Below are 22,283 nucleotides of genomic sequence, written 5' to 3'. Positions count from 1 at the left end.
TAGACCTCTCGGCCCAAGGCCTCGGGCCGGTGCTGCGGTCTCTTCAGACTTTAGACGTAGACTTAACGTTAGACCTCAGACGTTAGACTTAACGTTAGACCTCAGACGTTAGACCTCGACTTTACGTTAGACCTCAGACGTTAGACCTCGACTTTACGTTAGACCTCAGACGTTAGACCTCGACTTAACGTTAGACCTCGGACGTTAGACTTAACGTTAGACCTCGACTTTACGTTAGACCTCAGACGTTAGATGCAGACTTTACGTTAGACCTCAGACGTTAGATGTAGACTTTACGTTAGACCTCAGACGTTAGACTTTACGTTAGACCTCAGACGTTAGACGTAGACTTTACGTTAGACCTCAGACGTTAAGACTTTTACGTTAGACCTCTCGGCTTAGGCCTCGGCCCAGGCCTGCAGTGCTGACTCGTACCACTGTCTACCCGTTTACACGATCACTCAATCCGTTGGTCGTCAAAGTTGAGATTTTTCCCTGACATCGTCATAGCAACTGTACAGGGTGTACCATGACTAAGACCCTCCAGGGACAGGCTCCAGTCACCCGTGACCCCGAACGGGAACAAGAGGTAGAGAATGAAGAACTCAGATGAACTAAGCTCCGCTCAGGCCTAGCTCCACTTGTCAGCTTCACCTGTGAGACGAGAGCACAGTGGGTCATGTGACGGCCGCTCGTCGCCGTGACGATGCTTCTCGTACTCACTCTAGTACTGGGACAGGCCGGTCACTCCGTGTTGATATGCGCGCTCGCCCTGGTAAGTCGAGTCCTGCGACAGGGCCACGTCCATCTGGGACTTGAACTCATCCCCGAGGTAACTGTCCTGGATCACACGGAGCAAACACGCCATACATTTGTATGTTTTAGTGTGTGTGTTGCGCGTGTGTGTGTGTTACCTGGGACAGGCCTGGTTGGCTCATGGACGGCTGGCTCATGTTCATGTAGCCCTGTGTGAGGGGCCCCTGGGAGAAGGGCTGGGAGGCCCCGTCCTGGCTGTGGGGGCTGTTACCCTGAGGGCCCCCTCGTGACCTCTGACCCCGGCCGCTGTTTTCCTTCATACCTCCTTTCATCCCTGACACAGAGAACACAGACACAAGGTCACCAGAGGGTAAACACTGGAATGTTCCAGAGTGGCATTATATAAATGATCTGTGCTGGAGGTCGAGTGGTTAAGGCACAGCAGCCGGCCGCAGGATCGTTTGATTTCCGACTTTGACTATTTACTGCATGTCCTCCCCTCTCTCATCCCCCATTTCGTTCTCATCTGTCCATAAAGCCTGCATACCCAAAATCACTTTAAAAATCTGTTAAAAAATACTGTTTTAAAAATCTATGGGAAATAAAACATCTTTTTCAGTGTATAAAAATACAAATTAAATACAAATTCAGTATATGAAAATCTGCAGAAATGTTCAGTGTCTCAAAGTTCAGACTGAAGCAATCGAGCTCCTGTCCCCCATGAGTCCTGCTACTTCAGTCCGTACCTGTCGGTCCGTTGGCGTGGCCCATGTAACTGGGCGGAGGCATCGGGGGCATCACCAGGTTCAGGGGGATGGGCAGGTTCATCGCAGCCATGTGTCCAGGACCTGCTCCGATCATCCCGATCTGATCGTGGGTTTGGAAGTACATGTTTGAAGGACGACCGGCTGAGAAGAAATAAAAACAGCAGCACAGGATGCTTTAGGTTTGTCTACATCAAATATCTACAGTAAAGGTAAACTGGGAAAACTAGACCACCAGATTTATCTAAAAGTTTGCTTACAGTCGATATCTTGAACATAATAGGCAAATAAAGGAAGTTGTAACCAAAATAATTCCCTCTCACCCTAGACACCGCCTCCTATCAAACCTTGTGCAGAAGCACAGAACAGCCCCGCTTCTACATGTGCGTTTGTTTATTAGCGTGACAGATCGCATCATCTCTCGTCTCCATAGATTTCTGTCCCTTCTGAGCTCGAACAGTCTTTCTCTGTGTCATTTTGTACTGTAACTGAAGGACCTTGCTAAAAACTGTGTGTGTGTGTGTCTGTCTGTGTCTGTCTGTCTGTCTGTCTTGTATCATGTTTTATGTATTAGTTTCTTAAGTTTCACTTCTCATGCCTGACAGCTAGGGGGAAATACTGTTTTGTTTACCTGTATTCAGGGCCGGCCCAAGCCTTCAGGGGGCCCTAAGCGAAAACATTTTTGGGGGCCCCTCACCACGTCATCAGAATCAGTTTTATTGCCATTGTCAGTAAACAATTCACATATGGGAACTTTCTTCAACGCAAACAAAGCGCACCAAAACTCCAGGGCATATGTTTGCCAGTTAGTTTATTCTCAACACCTCACAAGCTCAAATATTGATAACTTAAATCCCACAATGCAACTTGGTATTCCGCTGACATCACATCTACTTCCTGTACAAATAACACACGTCCCAGATATGTTTTTGGGCGTTAAGGGTCTACAGCCACATTAGCACATGAATTAATTTAAATTAATGAACAGGGGGGTCTGGGGGCCCTCCCCCAGAAATTTTCAGACCTTTTTTGGGTTTTCTGCTGCATTTTAATGTGGTCCAGCCTGCTAAAGTAAGAGTAAAATGTTGAGGTTGTAATGCTATAAAATGATGATGTGATGAAACTGTGCCAGGAGAAAATGACTAAAGCCAGTTATTAATACATTAGTGTACTTAATTACTCAATACAATATTGGCTATGAAAAATAATTATGGTCAAATTGATTCATTTTAACTGAAAATGTAAAAGTAATAGTTATCCTTACTAATTTATCTTTTACAGCTCCCAACTGTTCCTTCTTGCCAAAGTGACAAAACAAGTTATATTAAATTAAACAAATGGCATAAGCATTGCTTGATTAACAATTAACACTGATAAAACAGTGCAAACATGTTATTCCCAGAAAATGAACAGAACGAGAAGTGAAGGTCCAAACCTAGCGATAGTGAAGCGACTGCGTTTCTGCAACTTTGCCACTTTTGTATAAAAATATATAGTATTATTCTATAACAGACGTAATCATAATATGTCTGGTTATTTTTCACTATCAATTTATTATAATTTATAACAAATAGTCTAATGATGCTTTTTAAATAAATTGAAATGTTTTATTGCTCTATTAAAAGTTAATGTTTGTTCTGATCAGAACATCACACACTGGACTCCTGCACCTTTACATTCCTCTCATTGCACTTTAAGAAGTCAAAGTCAAACAGACATCACGAGTCACGATTGATCTCACACATGGTGATGTGAGAGAGAGGGACGCAAACTCAAACCGCTCATCTCTAACTGAGGCTGCACAGGGGCCCGGGACAGGGGCCCGGGACAGGGGCCGCACACTGTTCACTCCAAAGTTTCACGTCAGAGGTTCTGGACGAGACGGCGCTCGTCCGGACCGGATCTCCGCCTCTTAGTGACCGGGCCATAGACGCCCCTCCCCGGCCTCACCTGCAGCTGACACTACCGGGCTGGTGTAAATGTTAAACTTATTATCTTTCATTCAGACATATTATTATGCGCGGGGCAGAGCTCTCGTCGCCTCCAGCCTGAGCGAACTAACGTGACAGAATCGTGTTGTTTCAAACAGCAGCATTAACCGTCTCTTTGTAAGATAAGTTCAATACCTGGAGAGTCTTGTTGAGTTTGCAGTTTCTTTACATCGTCAAGAAGTTTCTTCTTTCGTTTTTCGGCACCGGGAGATATATTCTTCTGGACATGATGACCACGTTCTGTTGTGTTTATGTTTTGCTCTCGATCTCCTCGCGCACAATGAAGTTGCCCAATCAGAGCAGGTTTGGTGTCTCGGTTGCCAGATTGTCATTACAAATAAATGCGGTTTGTGCGTTATATGTTACCGCTGTGTGCGCTGCCGCGCCAGTAGCGCTACTACACTAGTGGCGCATGCTGCGCTTGCACTTGTCATAAGACGGGTTGCCAGATTGGGGGCCCTATTAACGCCTCGGGGCCCTACGCGGCTGCTTAGTTCGCTTATAGGCTGGGCCGGCCCTGCCTGTATTACTTGTCTAGGTGGGACCGAGGTTGGCTATTAACCTGAACGTGGTGTTCGCTGAATAAATTAACTAAACCTAAAGTGGAGTTATCATTTGGACTAACATTATGTACGTGTGAGGAGCCATGGATTGTGCCAAGGATTAAAGTTAGCCATGGCTACTGTCCTGCATATTTATAGCTACAAGTAGTAGCATTTGTAGTTTCCCCTTTAATAAATAAATCCACACTGAGGCTGAAGGGTTTCTTACGTGCGCTGGAGCGGTCGTAGGCGGATCCAGGGATCATAGCTTCTCGAGCGTCGTACATGGCTGTGCTCATGAATCGTCCTCCCTGACACAAACACAGATTTAACACATTGACCGGTGTAAGAGGCGCGGACGTACAGACGGTGGTGCACTGACGGGGTTAATGGTGTTGACCAGCTTTCGAGGCTTGCTGAACTGCATCAGACTCTCCCTCAGGTTGTTCAGAGGACCTTCCACCAGAACCTTCTGCTCCTTGTAGTAGTTCAGGAGATTGTTCCAGAGCGGCTGCTTGGACAAAACCTTCGGGTTCCCCACGATGATCACGCCGTACCTGCAAACAGGAAACAGTCAAGGGACAGGTCCAAGTACCACCAGGACGAAACTAGGTCACTGAGTCAGGGTGACACTTTGTCTCTCCATGTCTTCTCAAGTCTTCTCGCATTTCCTTTGTCTAAAAGTTATTTTCTCGCGTTACCTTACCACAACAGCAGGTGAAGCTAGTGGCTGAATTGTGTGGAGACTTGTTAAAAAGGGTTTGATCACTTGATTTGGCTCTCCACTTCACCCTGCACCATCTGGGCTCCCCAAGAACCTATGCCAGGATCCTGTTTGTGGACTGCATTCAACACCATCCTCCCTGCTCTGCTCCAGGACAAGCTCTCCCAGCTCAACGTGACTGACTCCACCTACGGGGGAGCACTGACTTCCTGATGGATTGGAGGCAGAGCCCGCCGCTGGGGAAGAATGTCTCAGACATGCGGACTATCAGCACAGAAGCTCCACAGGGCTGTGTACTTTCTTCCCTGCTCTTCTCCCTGTACACAAACTGCTGCACCTCCAGCCACGACTCCGTAAAACAAATTAAGTTTGCGGACGACACCACCCTCATCGCCATGACGACACAACCCTCATCGGGCTCATCTCGGACGGGGATGAGTCTGTCTACAGGAGGGAGGTGGACTGGCTGGTGTCCTGGTGCAGCGGTAACAACCTCGAGTTCAACGCCCAGAAAACAGTGGAGATGATCGTGGACTTCAGGAAAGTCACAGCTCCTCAGTCCCCCCTTACCATCTCAGACGCCCCATCTCCACTGTGGACTCCCTCCGCTTTCTCGGCACCACCATCACCCGGGACCACCATCAGCTCCCTCATCAAGAAGGCCCAGCAGAGGATGTACTTCCTGCAGCAGCTGAGGAAAGCCAATCTGCCAGCGGAGATGATGGTGCAGTTCTACACAGCCATCACCTCCTCCATCACCCTGTGGTACGCTGGAGCCACAGCCAGGGACAAACAGAGACTACAGCGCATTGTGCGCTCTGCTGAGAAGGTGATCGGCTGCAGACTTTCATCTTTGCTGGACCTGTACGTTTCCAGGGCTCTAGGACAAGCTGGTCGTATCACAGCCGACCCTTCTCACCCTGGACATGGACTATTTGAGCCACTCCCCTCAGGCATGAGGCCACTCCCCTCAGGCAGGAGGCCACTCCCCTCAGGCAGAAGGCTACGGTCCATCAGGACCAGAACCTCCTGCCACAAGAACAGTTTTTTTCCCTCTGCTGTTGAACTCATGAACACTGCTCAAGCACCTTGCACTCACTGCACTGTTCACTTCTTATAGCACTACATAACTTTATACCCTATGCTATATATATAATACATATATATATATATATATATATATATATATATATATATATATATATATTTTTGTATTCAGTGTTCAATGTTTTGTTGTTTGTGTTGTATTGAATCACCAGGACAAGTTCCTATGTTTGTGAATTTTGTTCAATGACAAATGGCAATAAACCTTATTCTGATTCTGATCAATGTCATGATCAATAAACTATAGCCCTGAACGCAACATGAGCACATGGCATGATATGAATGACCAGGACAGCTTTAGAGCTTATGTTTGGATTTACACACGGCTGAAATAAAGGTTGGCTAACTGCAGTGTATTCTCAGCACAGATAAAAGATACATGCTGCTGAGAGATGTCCGAGTTAAATGAGTGACAAAAGAAGTTTGTGAATCAGAGCCACTCCTGTGTCGACTGGAGAGGAAGATTCTACAAACAAATTCTCCAAAACAACAGCCTCCATGAGCTCCTCTGAAGGCTGATAGGGTTATTCACACTAAACAAACACAGGATGCTGGCCGCCAGACCAGTTCAGAGCCTTCAAACTTGCCCTAGCTGGTCGAGGTCTAATTGTCCCAATTGGTACTTTCAGATGGAAGTTGAATCATCAACATGAATTTTGAAACCTTTTCCATCTTTACTTTTCTTTGAAAAGTTAATTAAAGAACCCATTGGACATAGGTATGTACCATTTTCCGCCCCAGCAGCTACACAGATCCTGTGATTCTTACTTGGCTCTGGTGAGGGCGACGTTGAGGCGGCGTGGGTCGTTGAGGAAGCCGATGCCTTGGTGCTCGTTCGCTCTCACACACGACAGGATGATGAAGTCCTTCTCTCGGCCCTGAAAACCATCTACGCTCGCAATCTCCACCTGCTGCGAAAAGCACACATGGGGTTAACCTTTCATACTGGAGATAAAGTTCCTCAGGAGGGGTAACTATCGATCTTTGAACAGCTCAAGTTAAAAGAATGATAAAATAACACGCGTTTTCATGACCAGGACTCAACAATGTGTTAATAGATTCTTTCATTCAGTTGCGGTCTGAACAAAGCACTGAGGAAAAATATTTTTAAACGTGCATGCTTTGGCCTAACACATTTTGCAACAGTTTCTCAGATTTTGCTGTCCCAGATAGAAGTCTCTTCCCAAAAAACGGAAGCTGACCTTTCAGGCCTTGCAAACCTCGGTCCTGGAGGTGGTCTGGGTCTTACCTGGTAGAGCTTGGTGTGCAGGGAGCCGCTGAACTGCATGTACTGCACCAAGTAAGAGCGCTGGCCTTCGTACGGCGTGATGATGCCGATCTGGTCCGGTTTGACTCCGGTTTTCAACAGACGTGTGGTGATCTTCTCCACGTTGGCAGCTTCAGTCCTGAACACAGCAACAACATTTATATTAGTGACAATGAGCAATGCACAACTGAAAGAACAGACACGATGGAAAGGGTTTGAAGATTGTTCTGTCACCATTTCTCAAAAAAATGACCATGACCAATGAACATTAAGATCAAAATACGACTGCCCTTAGTCTTTTAAAAGTAGACCAGTCACAATTAATAGATGATCGTTGCAGCCTTGTTGTGAAATAAAACTAGACATGGACATGTGCAGTTGAAAGTAAAGTAGTCCAACGTTTGAACGGTCAAAGGTAGTCCAACGTTTGAACGGTCGAAAGTCTTGAAAATGGCGGCTGAAAGCGACGCTCAGCTTGGGTTGATGTGCAGACGCTCAATCACCTGTTGAGGTAGGACGTTCCCGAGCTGGCGATCTCCTCCTGACCCGCAGTCACGTAGAAGAACATGGGCTTGTCCGGCTGCGGCCACTGGAAGTCGAAGCCCTTCTTGATGCGATCAGCTGCGTAAAAAAAAAAAATACATTATTATAAACCGTGAACCGTGATCTTTTTCATTCGTCAAACCTCCACAAATACTTCACACGTTGGCCTCACCTGCCGTCACGCCGTTCTGCAGCGAGCCCTCGTAGAAGATGTTGGAGGGGAAAGCGCTGAGGGCCGGGTGCATGCGGTACTGAACCTGGAGCCGGATAGGCCGGATGCCCAGGACCACCAGGCGCTCGAACAGGGACCGGGTCAGACCGGCTTTGGCCGCCTTCTTACACATGACCACCGGGCCCAGCTGGCAGTGATCGCCCACCAGGATCAGCTGCACGACACACACGGGGTCAATAAGAGGTCGGGATCCAAGCTTGACCGGCAACAAGTGTAAGAACAAGTTTAACTGCAGTGGAAGTTCTCCCTCTGCACACACGGTACCTGCTTGGCCCCCAGCACCACGGGCACCATGCACTCCGGCTCCGTGGCTTGAGTGCTCTCGTCGATCAGGATGGAGCGGAACTGCATCTTAGCCAGACGAGGATCTCCGGCTCCGACGCACGTGCAGCAGATCACGTCGGCGTTCTGAGACACAGAATATAAATGAATAAATCAAACTTTATCCTTCAGCTCATTACAAAACTACTTTGGATAGATAAAGGTCACATTTTTATAAACAAATAAAACAAAACGAACCGAGCAAAGGAGTAAGTATGTGTTTTAGAGCTTTATACCACTCTGAGGCGTGTCTTTAGAGCTTTATACCACTCTGAGGTGTGTCTTTAGAGCTTTATACTACTCTGAGGTGTGTCTTTAGAGCTTTATACCACTCTGAGGCGTGTCTTTAGAGCTTTATACCACTCTGAGGCGTGTCTTTAGAGCTTTATACTACTCTGAGGTGTGTCTTTAGAGCTTTATACCACTCTGAGGCGTGTCTTTAGAGCTTTATACCACTCTGAGGTGTGTCTTTTAGAGCTTTATACCACTCTGAGGTGTGTCTTTAGAGCTTTATACTACTCTGAGGTGTGTCTTTTAGAGCTTTATACCACTCTGAGGCGTGTCTTTAGAGCTTTATACTACTCTGAGGTGTGTCTTTTAGAGCTTTATACCACTCTGAGGTGTGTCTTTAGAGCTTTATACCACTCTGAGGTGTGTCTTTAGAGCTTTATACCACTCTGAGGTGTGTCTTTAGAGCTTTATACCACTCTGAGGTGTGTCTTTAGAGCTTTATACCAGTCTAAGGTGAACCCATCGCACCCCGGAGATTGATTGTTCTTTAATCTTTTGATTTCACCTTGTATTTCCTATTCAGCTCCTAATTTCGTATGTTGTTCTTCTGACGTAACAGGCAAATTAAAGGTGTCCAGAAAGAATTTATACCCTCCTCTTTATCTCCTGAAATTTTAGAGAAATGTTTTTTATAGAAGGATTCAAATGCTGACTGAATTTGGTCTTCTTTGGTTAAGATTGTATTACTTTGCCCGTCCCTTATCTAAAAAATGTTCTTTCAGCTCTCTCTTCCAGGATGATAATCTAGAATGTGATCCACTCTAAAAATATGTCGGTGTAATCCCTCATTCGTCCAGGCGTGTTCCATAGTAGAAAAAGCTTCAGTTGTAGTCATCTGGACTCAGTTAGAAAAAATAGACGTTTCGACTCTCATCCAAGAGTCATTGTCAATAACAGAATTTAGGTCGAGAACTCCGATATTTATCCTATTCTGTGGTAAGTCCAGCCCATTGGGCGGAGCCTTCCTGAAGTAGAAAGAGTTGTTTGTTTCAACAGAAACACTGAAAGAGGAGTCAAGGAAGCTATTTTTGTTAAAAAAGAAAGACCTTCTTTAAACAGAAATGGAGGGCTAAGATTCAATCTTCCTAGTATCTATAATGGAATACTGAACCCCTGGAAAGGTAGAGGACCAGGACCAGGACATTTAGATGCTAATCAGGTACTCAGGGTGGTTGAGCCAGGGTCTCACAAAGACAAAGAGGATTCTAATAGGCCATTAAAAATTCTGAATAGGCTAGCTCGGTAGATACAAGGGGGGAGTTTCTGTTGAAACAAACAACTCTTTCTACTTCAGGAAGGCTCCGCCCAATGGGCGGGTCTTACCACAGAACAGTATTAATATCGGAATTCTCGATCTAAATTATTTTATTGACAATGACTCTTGGATGAGAGTCGAAACGTCTATTTTTTCTAACTGAGTCCAGATGACTACAACTGAAGCTTTTTCTACCACTCTAAAAATAGCTTTTAAATTTCTTGAAGCATCCATTCCTTTTTTCCGAGGCTATGGCTATAATTTTTCTTCTCAAGACTGCTTTGGAAGCATCCCAGAGGATGGACGGGGAAGTTTCCCTAGTATCATTTTCCTCCAGATAAGTTTTAATGTTGTTGGATATTTTTTCTCTTAACAAGGGTCGTTATGCAGGTTGGCATTGAACCTCCACAGTGTGTTTTTACATCTTTCCTCCAGGTCTACAGTAATGTAGATATGGGGCATGGTCACTTTATCGGGTCTATATCTGCTTCAGGGATTTTAGATCCGTCTTTATTGAGAATAAAGAAACTATTCTTGAATATAGCATGTGGATTAGAAAAATGAGTAAACTGGCATGCACTCGGGTTCATCTGCCTCCAGATGTAAATCAGTCTTATATTCTTCATTAATTTACAGAACTCTCTACTCTCTACTATGTGCGAGCAGTGCGCAGCTGCGCAGGGGCAGCTTAGAGGGAACAGTGGCCATCTCTTGGGGAAATGTGGGCATTACAGGCGAAAGGTAAAATGAACGGCCAGTCACAGTATCGTGAGTTTGAATCCGGACTCCGACATTTGCTGCATGTCCTCCTTTCTCTCTCATCATTCCCCTTCTTTTCTTTCTCATTCCATCTACTGACTAATAAAGCCTACGGCACAAAAAAAAATGTATTCATTTTTAATATAACTTGGACAAGTTTGGCAGGCCGGATTGAAAGGCCCGGGCCGTAGTTTGGGGACCACTGCTCTACCCCATACAGAGTTTGACACGTCCAGTGTAGGTTGGATGTAGGATTCCCTCAGAGTGGTTTACAATCAGGTGTGTACATTACTTTTACATGTACAGTAAGTGCATGGAACACTACAGGAGGGCACCAGCAGAGGGCAGCACTCACCATGAGCAGCTCCCTCTCTGCAGTGCGTTTCAGAGCTCTGTATCGCTTCTCGTCAGCAGACGACAGCTCTCCGGTCTCATCCTTCAGCTGCTGCAGCTTCTGCAGCTCAGGCATGCTGCAAACACAAAAACAGAAGGAATATTAAGTATGAAGCTCATATTTATTCAAAAAGCTTCATGCGTCACATTGTAGATCACCTGTCCATGTTACTGATCTGGTTGTGCAGAGCCAGAAACGACACCGGTGACTCGATGGCCTCTCGACTCTTGGCGCAAAGACGAACCACCTTCAGCCCTGTTTTGTCGATTTTCTCTGTGAGCTGATCCACGGCGATGTTACTGGGAGCACACACCAGCACCGGCCTGGGCCAAAGAGGGAAGGCCATGAGCACACGGATAAACACTGAGGACACGAGGGTCTGTTTGAGACGTACCCGTTTCCCTGGCGAGACAGGTGGTACACGATGGTGGCAGAGGTGACCGTTTTACCGGTCCCTGGGGGTCCCTGGATCAGACTCAAAGGCTTCTGCAGCACCGTCTTCACAGCATAAACCTGCAGCACACGACAGGAAAGAGTCAGGTTTCACTCAGGTTCATCTCGTTAGAGAACGTTCATCTCCAGCTTCAAGCAACACGAGAACCTAAAGTGACTCAGTTTGCATTGGTTTGGTTTTGTCAACTCTGAGGACGATCACCTGGATTCTAACAAAAGGCTCAGGAGTCACTTTGGAGCTTAAAACATCTTCCTCTGACCGCTTTAAAGAAACAGAAGTTCTCATAATTTCTGAAGTCTAATGGTCTTTGTTTAAGGCGCACTAGGTGACTTTTCAAGAGAAGAGATCCGTGTTATTGCTTTGTCTGGAATTTTGCAAACAACTTTTCAAGGTTGAAGTTTCAAGCTTAGTGGAGAAGCAGCTTTCAGGCGCTCCAACTAAAAACAAGTTCACCTTTAATCAGTCAAGAACTTGCCTTTGTTTTTGGATTTTCACTCAGAAAACTCCTGATCATTCTTATAACTACATCTACACACAAAGCACATTGAGGGCCCTTTAATCCCCGGAGCATTCACCTGCGAGAAGTTGAGGTCGGGCAGGCCCTGAGCGGTGAAGCGTTTGGGGAGCTGGCACTTGATGGTGACGTCTTCCACCTCGTGTCCCAGGAATTTGTGGTAGATGTATCCGGACACGGAGGTCTCATCCACCGCAAACGTCTTCAGGGCGCTCTGCATCCTGCAAAAGACGGTACAATGAACACTGCCAACGCACAAGTCACCGTAGTGGATTGTTACCGTCCTCAAAATGTGGAAAAAACATAATTAATTGAGTGACTGTATTGCATTATACCGTCACCATTAGTTGTAACACTTTATGTTCTCCTTTTCCAGTTTTTCGGCACGTATCACAGGTAGCATTTCTTGTACAGTACAGGATGTGGCCATGCATTACACAGTTGCAATGGCTTCTTGCCATCGCACAGCATCTAGTTCATTTTAAACGCGGCACTGACCCAAACTTCTCAACTTTTAGAGTTTTGCCATCAACAGCGCATTCGCTACAATCAAACGCAGACGGGACACAGCGTCTCATTTTCAACTAGCTGCTTTTATAACATATTTTATTTGATTATTACACAAATTTATACTATTTGGATTATTTCTGGGTTCACAATTACCAGCACCAACATGGCTCCTTTTCTGGTTTTCCTTTCACGTGGAAAAACTAGTCTAACGTAAGACAAGACAAGACAAGACCTAAACCAAATCTAACTAAAACGATAGAGACGTATGGTTTTACGAGATTTTATTAAAAACTGTACCTATCAAACGATGTGGACTTCCAGACAAAGTCCACCTGGAAGTTGCGTGTGATAGGCACCGGAGCATTGGCCCCGCTGCGCAGCTCGATGGCGATTTCGTCTCCGTAGTCTTTACACAAGAGTCAAAGAAACATGACGTAACGCGACATTACATCCTAACAAACAAACATGATCCCCAACAAACAATGATGATAGGTTTGTGTACATTGTTTACGCCCCTGCCTTCCATCGGAAATTGTACAACATAAAAATATGTGTCAAAAAACGTGAATAATCGTAAAATCGTGGGTCAGTGGCCAGTCTGTGGGTTTTGGAAGGATGAGAAATTAGGACCGGTATCATAGCCATTCCAAATTTAAAACAAACTATGGTGAAAAGTCCTGAATAACGTGAATAACAAAACTTGTAACTGAATAAATTGAAGATGGATAAGTTTACAACATATATAAAAATTCTGGCAAATCAATAGCATAAGCCAATGACAAACCCTGCACCAGAAAAGTCACACAATGCACCTTTAACACAGATAAAATGCACTTAAGATGTAGGTTTACTTCTTTGGTGCAGGCAAATTCCGACGTAGTGAATTTTGGTCACTGATTTTTGATATATTCATGTGTCTGAAGTGACGTCACACACTGCCATCTTGAGCACAAAAGCTGCATGCTCACTGTGGGTATTTCCAACAAAAAGTTTGTCCTGCGGTCAGGAGGGACCAGTGGACTTGCAGAGATCACTCCAGACTGGGCTGTTTGTTTCAGGTCGTTAGCAGCTAACGCTAATGCTAGTGGCTATGCTAATAAACACTAACCTACTGCAGATGCAGATGTGTTATATTTTAGGATCAGACACAAAGTCTGCTCTTAAAAGCTTTGCGGGCGTGTCCGGTGCAGAGGGCGTGTCCGGTGCAGAGAGTGTGTCCGGTGCAGCTAACGAGCTCAAACAGGTGCTACTAATTTAGATTAAAGGCGGTATGGACGATTTTTCGGCGATTTGAGAACGCAGGCGGAAGTGCGCATGCGCACTCCCCCGTGCGGACTTATACAACACACACGTGTGTTTGTTTATTAGCGCAACGGAGCGCATCGCATCTCTCGTCTCCCGTAGATTTCTGTCCACTTCTGCGTCAGCTCGAACTGTCTTTCTCCGTCTTCATTTTGCCCCGTACACTGAGGGAACTATATTATGATAGATCCATGCGCTTAGGCACGCGGAAACGTGGGGACGAACCGCACACGGCTGCAGGTGAGCGATAGGTGCGTTTTATGATTGATACGTGGCAGGACAAATGATTTATCCACGCCACGAGGAATTATGATAAAAAATTTGCTGAAAAAAATCGCCCATACCACCTTTAATAGGTGGAGCAGAAGTGGGCTTTTTAAAGGCGGATTAACAGGTCCATGAGTGCTAGAATTCTTGCTGATTGACAGCTGTTCAAATACTTATTTGCAGCAATAACATACAAATTAATTATTTAAAAATCATACGATGAATATTTCAGACCCTCCATAATTTTTGCGTGGGAGAACTTGCAAAGGGTCTTAAGATACTTACTTTCCTCACTTTTCAGTTATATTTTGACCTGAATATATAATACTTCCGCATACATTATTGCACAACCTTTACCACAGACTTCAGAGTGAGTAAGGATACTGTCGGGGACTTTGATGACGTGTCCGATGCCTTTCCAGGGAGGACCCAAGTCGCCCTTGTAACTCAGGCTGATCTCGTCTCCCGGCAGCAGCTTCATGTCTGAAACGAGGCGAGTTAGTTAGTTAGAGGAAGTTAGAACGGAGTCTTGCTCAAGTGGTAAGAGACACACACACACACACACAGACACACACACACAGACACACACACACAGACACACAGACACACAGACACACAGACAAACATACAGTCCGGGACATGCGAGGGGGAGGAAACGCCAGTGTCTACCTCCTGTGTCCATTTTAGGCAGGATAAAGTACGCCTTGCGCTTTTTGTTCAGGCCCAGGTCCCAGCGGATGGTGATGCTGTCTTGGGTCTGCGAAAAAAAGAGGAGGAAACAGAAAACAGAGAGAGACAAGTTAAATGTGAAGAACTCGGCTTAACGGTATCAGGAGCTTTCAAAGGAGCTCCTGCATGTCTCGGTCGCAAGTCGTTGCTTGTGGCTTTTTCCCTTGTGCAGCGCCGAATCACCCAGGGAAAGTGGCCCTAAACAGTTTGGTCCAGGAAAATGCAATGAGTTAAGGCAATAGCGCTCCTGCGGCACTAAGGCCACTGCAAAGTCCAGGAAGAGCCTGCCACACCGACCCACTGATCAAGCCAGAGCCAGTTTTAACACTAAACGCTTTGGTCAATTTTTTTCTGGAACAATTTGTTTAGCGAAAGCTAAATCTAAGGAGGGGCAGACAAGACTGGGTCCGTCGTTTAAGCTCCACCCATAAGGAGGAGGCGTTGACCAGAGATTCGTGGTAAAAGATACATACGCTCAGCACAAACGTGTGCAGAGGCAGATAGCGCATTGACGTCTAGGGACGGTCAAACATGGGAAAGAATCAATCTAAAAGCGATGTGCCCATCCCAGAGACGCCTGTCACCTGGGCAATGTCAAATAAATATGGGAAAGAGTGTCTGGAGTGTATGCCAGTGTGGAACAAGAGATTTGTATAATTCATGTCAGCAAAACTGTTAAAGTGAATGAATAGAAATTAAGGTTTTCTGATTTCCTGTTGTGTGAAGCACTTTTAATTGTGTGGGTTAGTTAATGAGTCTCACTCATTTTTTAACGCTTTAGGAGAAGTATGTAAAAGTATACAGTGTCAGCATGTTCAAATTTCAGAGATTTGGCCGATTTTCCCATTGAAATAATATGGGAGGTTTCTGTCATCGCTACGGGTACGCCGTGACAAATATGACATGGGTCTCATTGACTTTTTTGATCAGTTCGGCAAAATGAAAACTAGGGCGGGTTGGTCAGGAGGAGGAAGAGGGACTGGTCACTGATGGGCACTTTGGTTATTTTATTTTTGTGTTATTGGCCCTCTATACAATATTAATGTTCAATTTCAAACAAACCTGTAACTCTTTGTGCTTCTTGTCGTAGTCAGCCTCATGTTTGACCAGGGGCCCGAACACGTTCTGGTACTGATAAGCGTCTTCATATCTGAGCAGCACCTGCTGAGGCTCCTCGTCCACGCCGGGCTTCTCCAGGTCCTCCAGCGACGCGCCCGGGTTGTCCTGCAAAAACAAACAGCTTTACAACTAATTTATGCTAAGTCTTTATTTTTAATAGTCTTATCAGAAGAAACCACTAAACTAGATTTGACCATCATCCTAACCCTTCAACTCAATCAAATGTGCATTAAACATAGCATTTCAGGAAACGTTGGGTTTCCATTTCCTTTGATGTTTGAACACCAGCTGAACTAATGGAGATCAGGATGTGTGTGTACCTTCCACAGCTCCTCCAGCTTGTTGATCTGCTGTGCTGTGATCTGCCTGGCCCTGAGCTGCTCCTGCTCAGACGGGATCTTCACGAGCCACGACAGGAAGCAGCGATCCTGGATGAGCGGCTGCCACTGAGAGCTGTCCCAGTTTATGTCCTTCAGGCTGCTCTGGCTCGCACACGGCTGTCTGTGGGCCACAACACAGCGTACAGAGGGTTTATGTGGCTTTGAACCAGAGAGAATGTCAACATTACACATTCAACTAGAATTATGATCGTTTATGTCATAATGTTATCGTGAAACGCCATTAATAATAACAGCCCTCGGGATGGAAAATAAAAAACAACCAATACCACTTTAGCCCAAACAAGGTTACAAACAGTACGAGACAAACAGCTGGGTCACCGTTTCATCCTTCATCACTCCATAGAGGCCCAATACTTGTGATGGAATACTAAATGTACCACTTAGTATCGTAAAGTCATAAAACCATTGGCATGATGAAACCCATGAGATGCAATTCAACTTTCTACATCACTTCTTAGATGAACCTCCAGGTCTGACCCTGTGTGGACTGGACTGACCTGCAGAGCAGCACCACCACAGAGTCGGCCCTGGCGGGGATGAAGCCGAGCAGGAAGACGTTTCTACAGCCGCAGTTGTAACACTCCAGCACCATCTCGCCCAGCGGCCCGTCTTTGTGCAGCGTCACCTCTTTACACTTGGCACGCACCAGGTGATTCACGATGTGGCTGTGGACACAAGACAAAGTGGTTGTCAATAACATGTCGGTGTAATCCCTCATTCGTCCAGGACGGGTCCCCCGTACGTTTCGACACTCATCCAAGAGTCATCCTCAATCTGCAAATCAAGGCCGGGAACTCAGATATTCATCCTACTACTTAAGATAACCCTTTTGTTATCTCGTCTTACTTTTACCTTTTTAATCAACTTCAATGTTTTGTCGATTCACTAATGAGATTTTTGTAAAAGACTAATACCGAGAATAATCTCAAGCGGGACATTTACTAGTTTAAGATAAGTACGCCATCTACCAAAGGACGACAGACGAGAGACACCGTCCAGAACCAGCAGGTTGGGCCAGGTTGGGAACTGCTTCAGTGCCTCAAAACGTCTAAAACGAGGTTTCTAGTGAACACTGACCTGCCAGACATGTTTCCTCGGCTGTTGCAGAACCACTTCTTGCTGGTGTTGCAGTAAACCATGCAGTCTGGGACATGAATGCCACAGTAGCTAAAAGGTAAACAAACAGGAAACTTCAGATGAGTAATGAAACGACATGCACCTTTTCTGGTACTTGAACGTTTCACAAAATGGCACTTGTGACCCACTAAAGTGATTGTTGTCAGCTAAAGGAGTTTAAGCAATAAAGTGAATGTCTCATAGTTAGACAGGCTCCTGCCCACCATCTGAGATCACGACAGCTGAGTGGCAGAAGTATGAGCAGCATCATTGATCAAATGTGTTTCCCTTGTCCTAACTTTGGTCCATGGAGCTGTTGCAATTGACTGTATACAGGAAAATGTAAAATGAAAGTAGTTTGTCTGTTGTCGCTGCAGAGCTTAGCTAGCTTGTTTGCTAACGGCAGGGGGAGATAAGGGACACCTCAACTCAACACAACAATTAATTCCCTCATCACTTGGACTCAGAAATATGTTATTTAAAGGAGTCGGTGTAATCCCTCATTCGTCCAGGCGTGTTCCATAGTAGAAAAAGCTTCAGTTGTAGTCATCTGGACTCAGTTTGAAAAATAGACGTTTCGACTCTCATCCAAGAGTCATTGTCAATAAAAGAATTTAGATCGAGAACTCCGATATTAATACTGTTCTGTGGTAAGACCCGCCCATTGGGAGGAGCCTTCCTGAAGTAGAAAGAGTTGTTTGTTTCAACAGAAACTCCCCCCTTGTATCTACTGAGCTAGCCTATTCAGAATCTTAATGGGCTATTAGAATCCTCTTTGTCTTTGTGAGACCCTGGCTCAACCACCCTGAGTACCTGATTAGCATTTAAATGTCCTGGTCCTGGTCCTCTACCTTTCCAGGGGTTCAGTATTCCATTATAGATACCAGGAAGATAGAAACTGAGCCCTCCATTTCTGTTTAAAGAAGGTCTTTCTTTTTTAACAAAAATAGCTTCCTTGACTCCTCTTTCAAACCATCTTTTCTCCCTGCTTAAAACCTTCACATCACCGTCTTCAAACAAGTGATTAGAGGCTTCAAGATGGAGATGCACGGCACTCTGAGGTCCTGAACTTGTATTTCTTCTGTGCTGAAAAAGCCTCTTGTGTAGAGGCTGTTTTGTCTCACCTATGTACCGTTCTTTACAGCTTTCTTCACTGCATTGGATCGAATAAACTACATTGCTCTGTTTTTGAGTCGGCAACTTGTCCTTAGGGTGAACCAGTTTTGTCTTAAAGTGTTTCCTGGTTTAAATACTTAAATACTTCTATTTGGAGTTTCCCGTCCTCTCCTCTGATCGTGGAACAATCAAGAAAGGCCAAGCGATTCTCCTTAGCGTCTTCTCTTGTAAACCTGATATGTGGGTCCACAGCATTGATGTTATCAGAGAAGGTTTCCAGCTCTTGTTCCTTGATTGTTACAAACGTATCATCGATGAGATGAGGCACTGGCCTCATTCTCAGGCATAGCCCCAAAACTGTGGCTTCGCTATGTCGATGATACGTTTGTAACAATCAAGGAACAAGAGCTGGAAACCTTCTCTGATCACATCAATGCTGTGGACCCACATATCAGGTTTACAAGAGAAGACGCTAAGGAGAATCGCTTGGCCTTTCTTGATTGTTCCACGATCAGAGGAGAGGACGGGAAACTCCAAATAGAAGTATATAGGAAACCTACACACACGGACCAGTATCTACTCTTTGGCTCCAACCACCCACTACAGCACAAGCTGGGTGTGATCAGAACCTTACAACACAGAGCTCAAGGTGTGCCCACCAGCTCAGAGGGCAAGAAGAAAGAGGAAAAACATGTCCGAAATGCCCTCTCAGCCTGTGGTTACCCCACTTGGGCTCTCAACAGAGTGAAGAGAACCAAGAAGCAGGACAAAAGGGAAACTGAACAGAGAAGGAAGGGTGTTTCTATCCCTTATGTGTCTGGCCTGTCGGAAAAACTGCAGAGAATTTTTAGACAACACGAAGTCCCTGTTTATTTTAAACCAGGAAACACTTTAAGACAAAAACTGGTTCACCCTAAGGACAAGTTGCCGACTCAAAAACAGAGCAATGTAGTTTATTCGATCCAATGCAGTGAAGAAAGCTGTAAAGAACGGTACATAGGTGAGACAAAACAGCCTCTACACAAGAGGCTTTATCAGCACAGAAGAAATACAAGTTCAGGACCACAGAGTGCCGTGCATCTCCATCTTGAAGCCTCTAATCACTCGTTTGAAGACGGTGAGGTGAAGGTTTTAAGCAGGGAGAAAAGATGGTTTGAAAGAGGAGTCAAGGAAGCTATTTTTGTTAAAAAAGAAAGACCTTCTTTAAACAGAAATGGAGGGCTCAGATTCTATCTTCCTGGTATCTATAATGGAATACTGAACCCCTGGAAAGGTAGAGGACCAGGACCAGGACATTTAAATGCTAATCAGGTACTCAGGGTGGTTGAGCAAGGGTCTCACAAAGACAAAGAGGATTCTAATAGGCCATTAAAAATTCTGAATAGGCTAGCTCGGTAGATACAAGGGGGGAGTTTCTGTTGAAACAAACAACTCTTTCTACTTCAGGAAGGCTCCTCCCAATGGGCGGGTCTTACCACAGAACAGTATTAATATCGGAGTTCTCGATCTAAATTCTTTTATTGACAATGACTCTTGGATGAGAGTCGAAACGTCTATTTTTTCAAACTGAGTCCAGATGACTACAACTGAAGCTTTTTCTATTATTTAAAGGAGAGAAATGTGATAAGTGTGAGTGCAGCTACAGTATCACGTTGGGAAGACTACGCAGATGTTTGGCACAGTTTTGTTCTACTTCACGGTGGTAGCTCGTCATAAAAGCCTCAGCAGTGACCTGCAGGCGTGCACAGGCAGGTCTTTGGTGCAGAACGCATCCTCTTCGTCCTCCTCAAAGTTGAGCTCTTGCAGCAGCTGAGTGGTTTTGGCCACAGGGTCTTCCACGCCGCCATTGTGAAGGCCGTTGTCCGGACAGTACCACTGCATCGGAGACAGATAATTCATATTTAGTGATTAATTTATGAACAAAAGCAGCATAAAAGAGAAGACTTTTTATTATTTCTTTGGTTAATATTTTGAATAAACGTTTGTTATACAATGGGTTTCAGAATAATGGACAATTGTCACAGCAATTAACAAATGAACACAAAATATACATTTTGAATGAAAAGGGTTTTGAATTTAGGCTGAGCAAAATAATATGTCTGTTTGCCGTAACCCGACCAACCCGGTACGAAACTAGCCGACTGAAAAAAAAAATCAGCATTTTGTTGAAAAAACGTCAAAATCTTTTATTTTTCAATTATTTTGCCGACTCACTGACCGGTCTTTCCTAAACGCTGCACCGAATTTTTTATCACGCTGGTAAACCTTGTCATCCAAAAGGACTGATAACGCACTGCACAACGCACGTGCGTCTTAATTTCGGCCCTCCACATGCGTCTGTAACAAAACAGACGGGGTATCAGGGTTGTTGAATTGCCTTTTACAATTTGGTTTGACTCTGCACCACTGAAGTCTCCATAGTACATGCCACGCTCTATCACGGTGTCTTACGCAATGCATTCTGGGATTGAAACATGTCCAGTAGCGTCATCACAACAAATATGGTGGCGCCCGTGTCCCCCACATGTTTCCCCCGCTCGCCTTCGCTACCAAAATAAAGGATAGCGGCGTGCAAAAGGTCGATTGAAATATCTTAAAATCTTGAGATTTAGTGTCACGATCGGGTTGATAGAGACGTTTTCCGTCATTGACTGTTGAAGCCTGACCCCTGCCGGTCACTCTGAGTCAAAAAATGGCAAAATTTAGATCTTTTTTGAAGAATTTGCCTACCGTCCGACCCACTTGAAAAATGTTGGCTCGGGTTACAGCAAACAGACAATTTATTTGGGGTAGCCTTATGCATATAATATTTTCTATAAATAAATAAATAAGTTCACAAAATACTACATTTTCCACTATTTATAATGTGAGTACTTGAGCTGCTGTACGTTGTATAACAGTTTACACACAGATACACATGAGTCGTGTCACTTCCTGATGCACTGCTCCAGGACAAACTCTCTTAAAGTGAAGTACGGATTAGGAGGATTTCTAACAAAACTGAACTTTAAAGACCCAAAACATAACACATAAGAAGTGCAGTAATAGTGGGTTTAGCAGGAAGCGCTAGGTTAGCCTCATGCTAACATGCTAGTCTCGCTGGTCACGGGGATTCCAGAGAAACAAAAGCCACTGACCTGTGCGTCCAGCTGACTCTGCGTGTGGCCCTGAGTCTGGGTCTGGCTTGGCAAAGTGAAGTCGGTGAAGTCAAACTCGGAGCCCTGCGTGTCCGCTCCGAGCAGCTCCGCTTCTTCCGTGTCCAGGAAGGTGAGAGTCTGCGAGCTCGGCCCGTATGCCTCCACACTCATGTCGGCGACACTTTCGCTTCTCTCCGCGCACTTTTCAGCTTCTTTTAGTCAGATTAATCCGCCTTTGTGTCGACTGTCGGCTTGTCAGTCAGAGGTGGGCAACGTGTCTTATTTTGAACCCAGCGCTGATGCTCGTCCTCGGCTCACAGTGACGTCACGCGTGCGTCGTCGTAGAAAGAGGACAAGCCTTCAACAACATAAAACCAATAGATTTCAAAACAAGAAAACATTCTCAAATATAAGATCCAGTGGTGGCTCAGAGCTTGAAATATAATCTGTGGCAATGTTAGAATACTAGTATTAATTCTAGTATTGATACTAGAATTAATCAAAACTTAATTCTTAATACCAGCATTTCTTTTAACTAAGTTGAGCCCAGGCAAAGCCTGTGTAACCAAATGTGTAATGAATTGCTTTTATATTTTTGTTTATTACCACACAAAATAATTCCGGTTTAAAGACCTTTTGAGTAGGTATTACTGTTTTGCTGAACAAGCTTCACAT

General features: G+C 45.0%; 2 protein-coding genes across 2 annotated transcripts in view; one reads left to right on the top strand and one right to left on the bottom strand.

Moving 5' to 3' along the window:
- Positions 1–22,283, top strand: part of LOC140353811 (transcription factor JunD-like) — an 81,814-nt gene that overhangs the window by 4,840 nt on the left and 54,691 nt on the right. The window lies entirely within an intron of this gene.
- Positions 594–21,818, bottom strand: LOC140353917 (regulator of nonsense transcripts 1-like). The gene is made up of 24 exons (XM_072438711.1): positions 21,609–21,818; positions 20,204–20,346; positions 17,317–17,406; positions 16,737–16,904; positions 16,159–16,339; positions 15,782–15,943; positions 14,660–14,747; positions 14,375–14,473; positions 12,719–12,827; positions 11,973–12,132; positions 11,338–11,456; positions 11,102–11,266; positions 10,905–11,019; positions 8,188–8,331; positions 7,864–8,077; positions 7,652–7,769; positions 7,131–7,287; positions 6,650–6,792; positions 4,436–4,610; positions 4,283–4,364; positions 1,503–1,664; positions 900–1,090; positions 724–841; positions 594–654 (listed from the first exon to the last, which is right to left on the bottom strand). Exons 1-23 carry the CDS (start codon positions 21,777–21,779, stop codon positions 725–727), a joined length of 3,273 nt encoding a protein of 1,090 aa, XP_072294812.1. The 5' UTR covers positions 21,780–21,818; the 3' UTR covers positions 594–654; position 724.

Source organism: Eucyclogobius newberryi, unplaced genomic scaffold (assembly GCF_026437365.1).
Source record: "Eucyclogobius newberryi isolate DKJ021-1_F unplaced genomic scaffold, fEucNew1.0.hap1 SCAF_9, whole genome shotgun sequence".
Taxonomy (NCBI): domain Eukaryota; kingdom Metazoa; phylum Chordata; class Actinopteri; order Gobiiformes; family Gobiidae; genus Eucyclogobius; species Eucyclogobius newberryi.
Note: the sequence above shows the minus strand (reverse complement) of the source record. Positions and strands in the feature narration are given on the sequence as shown.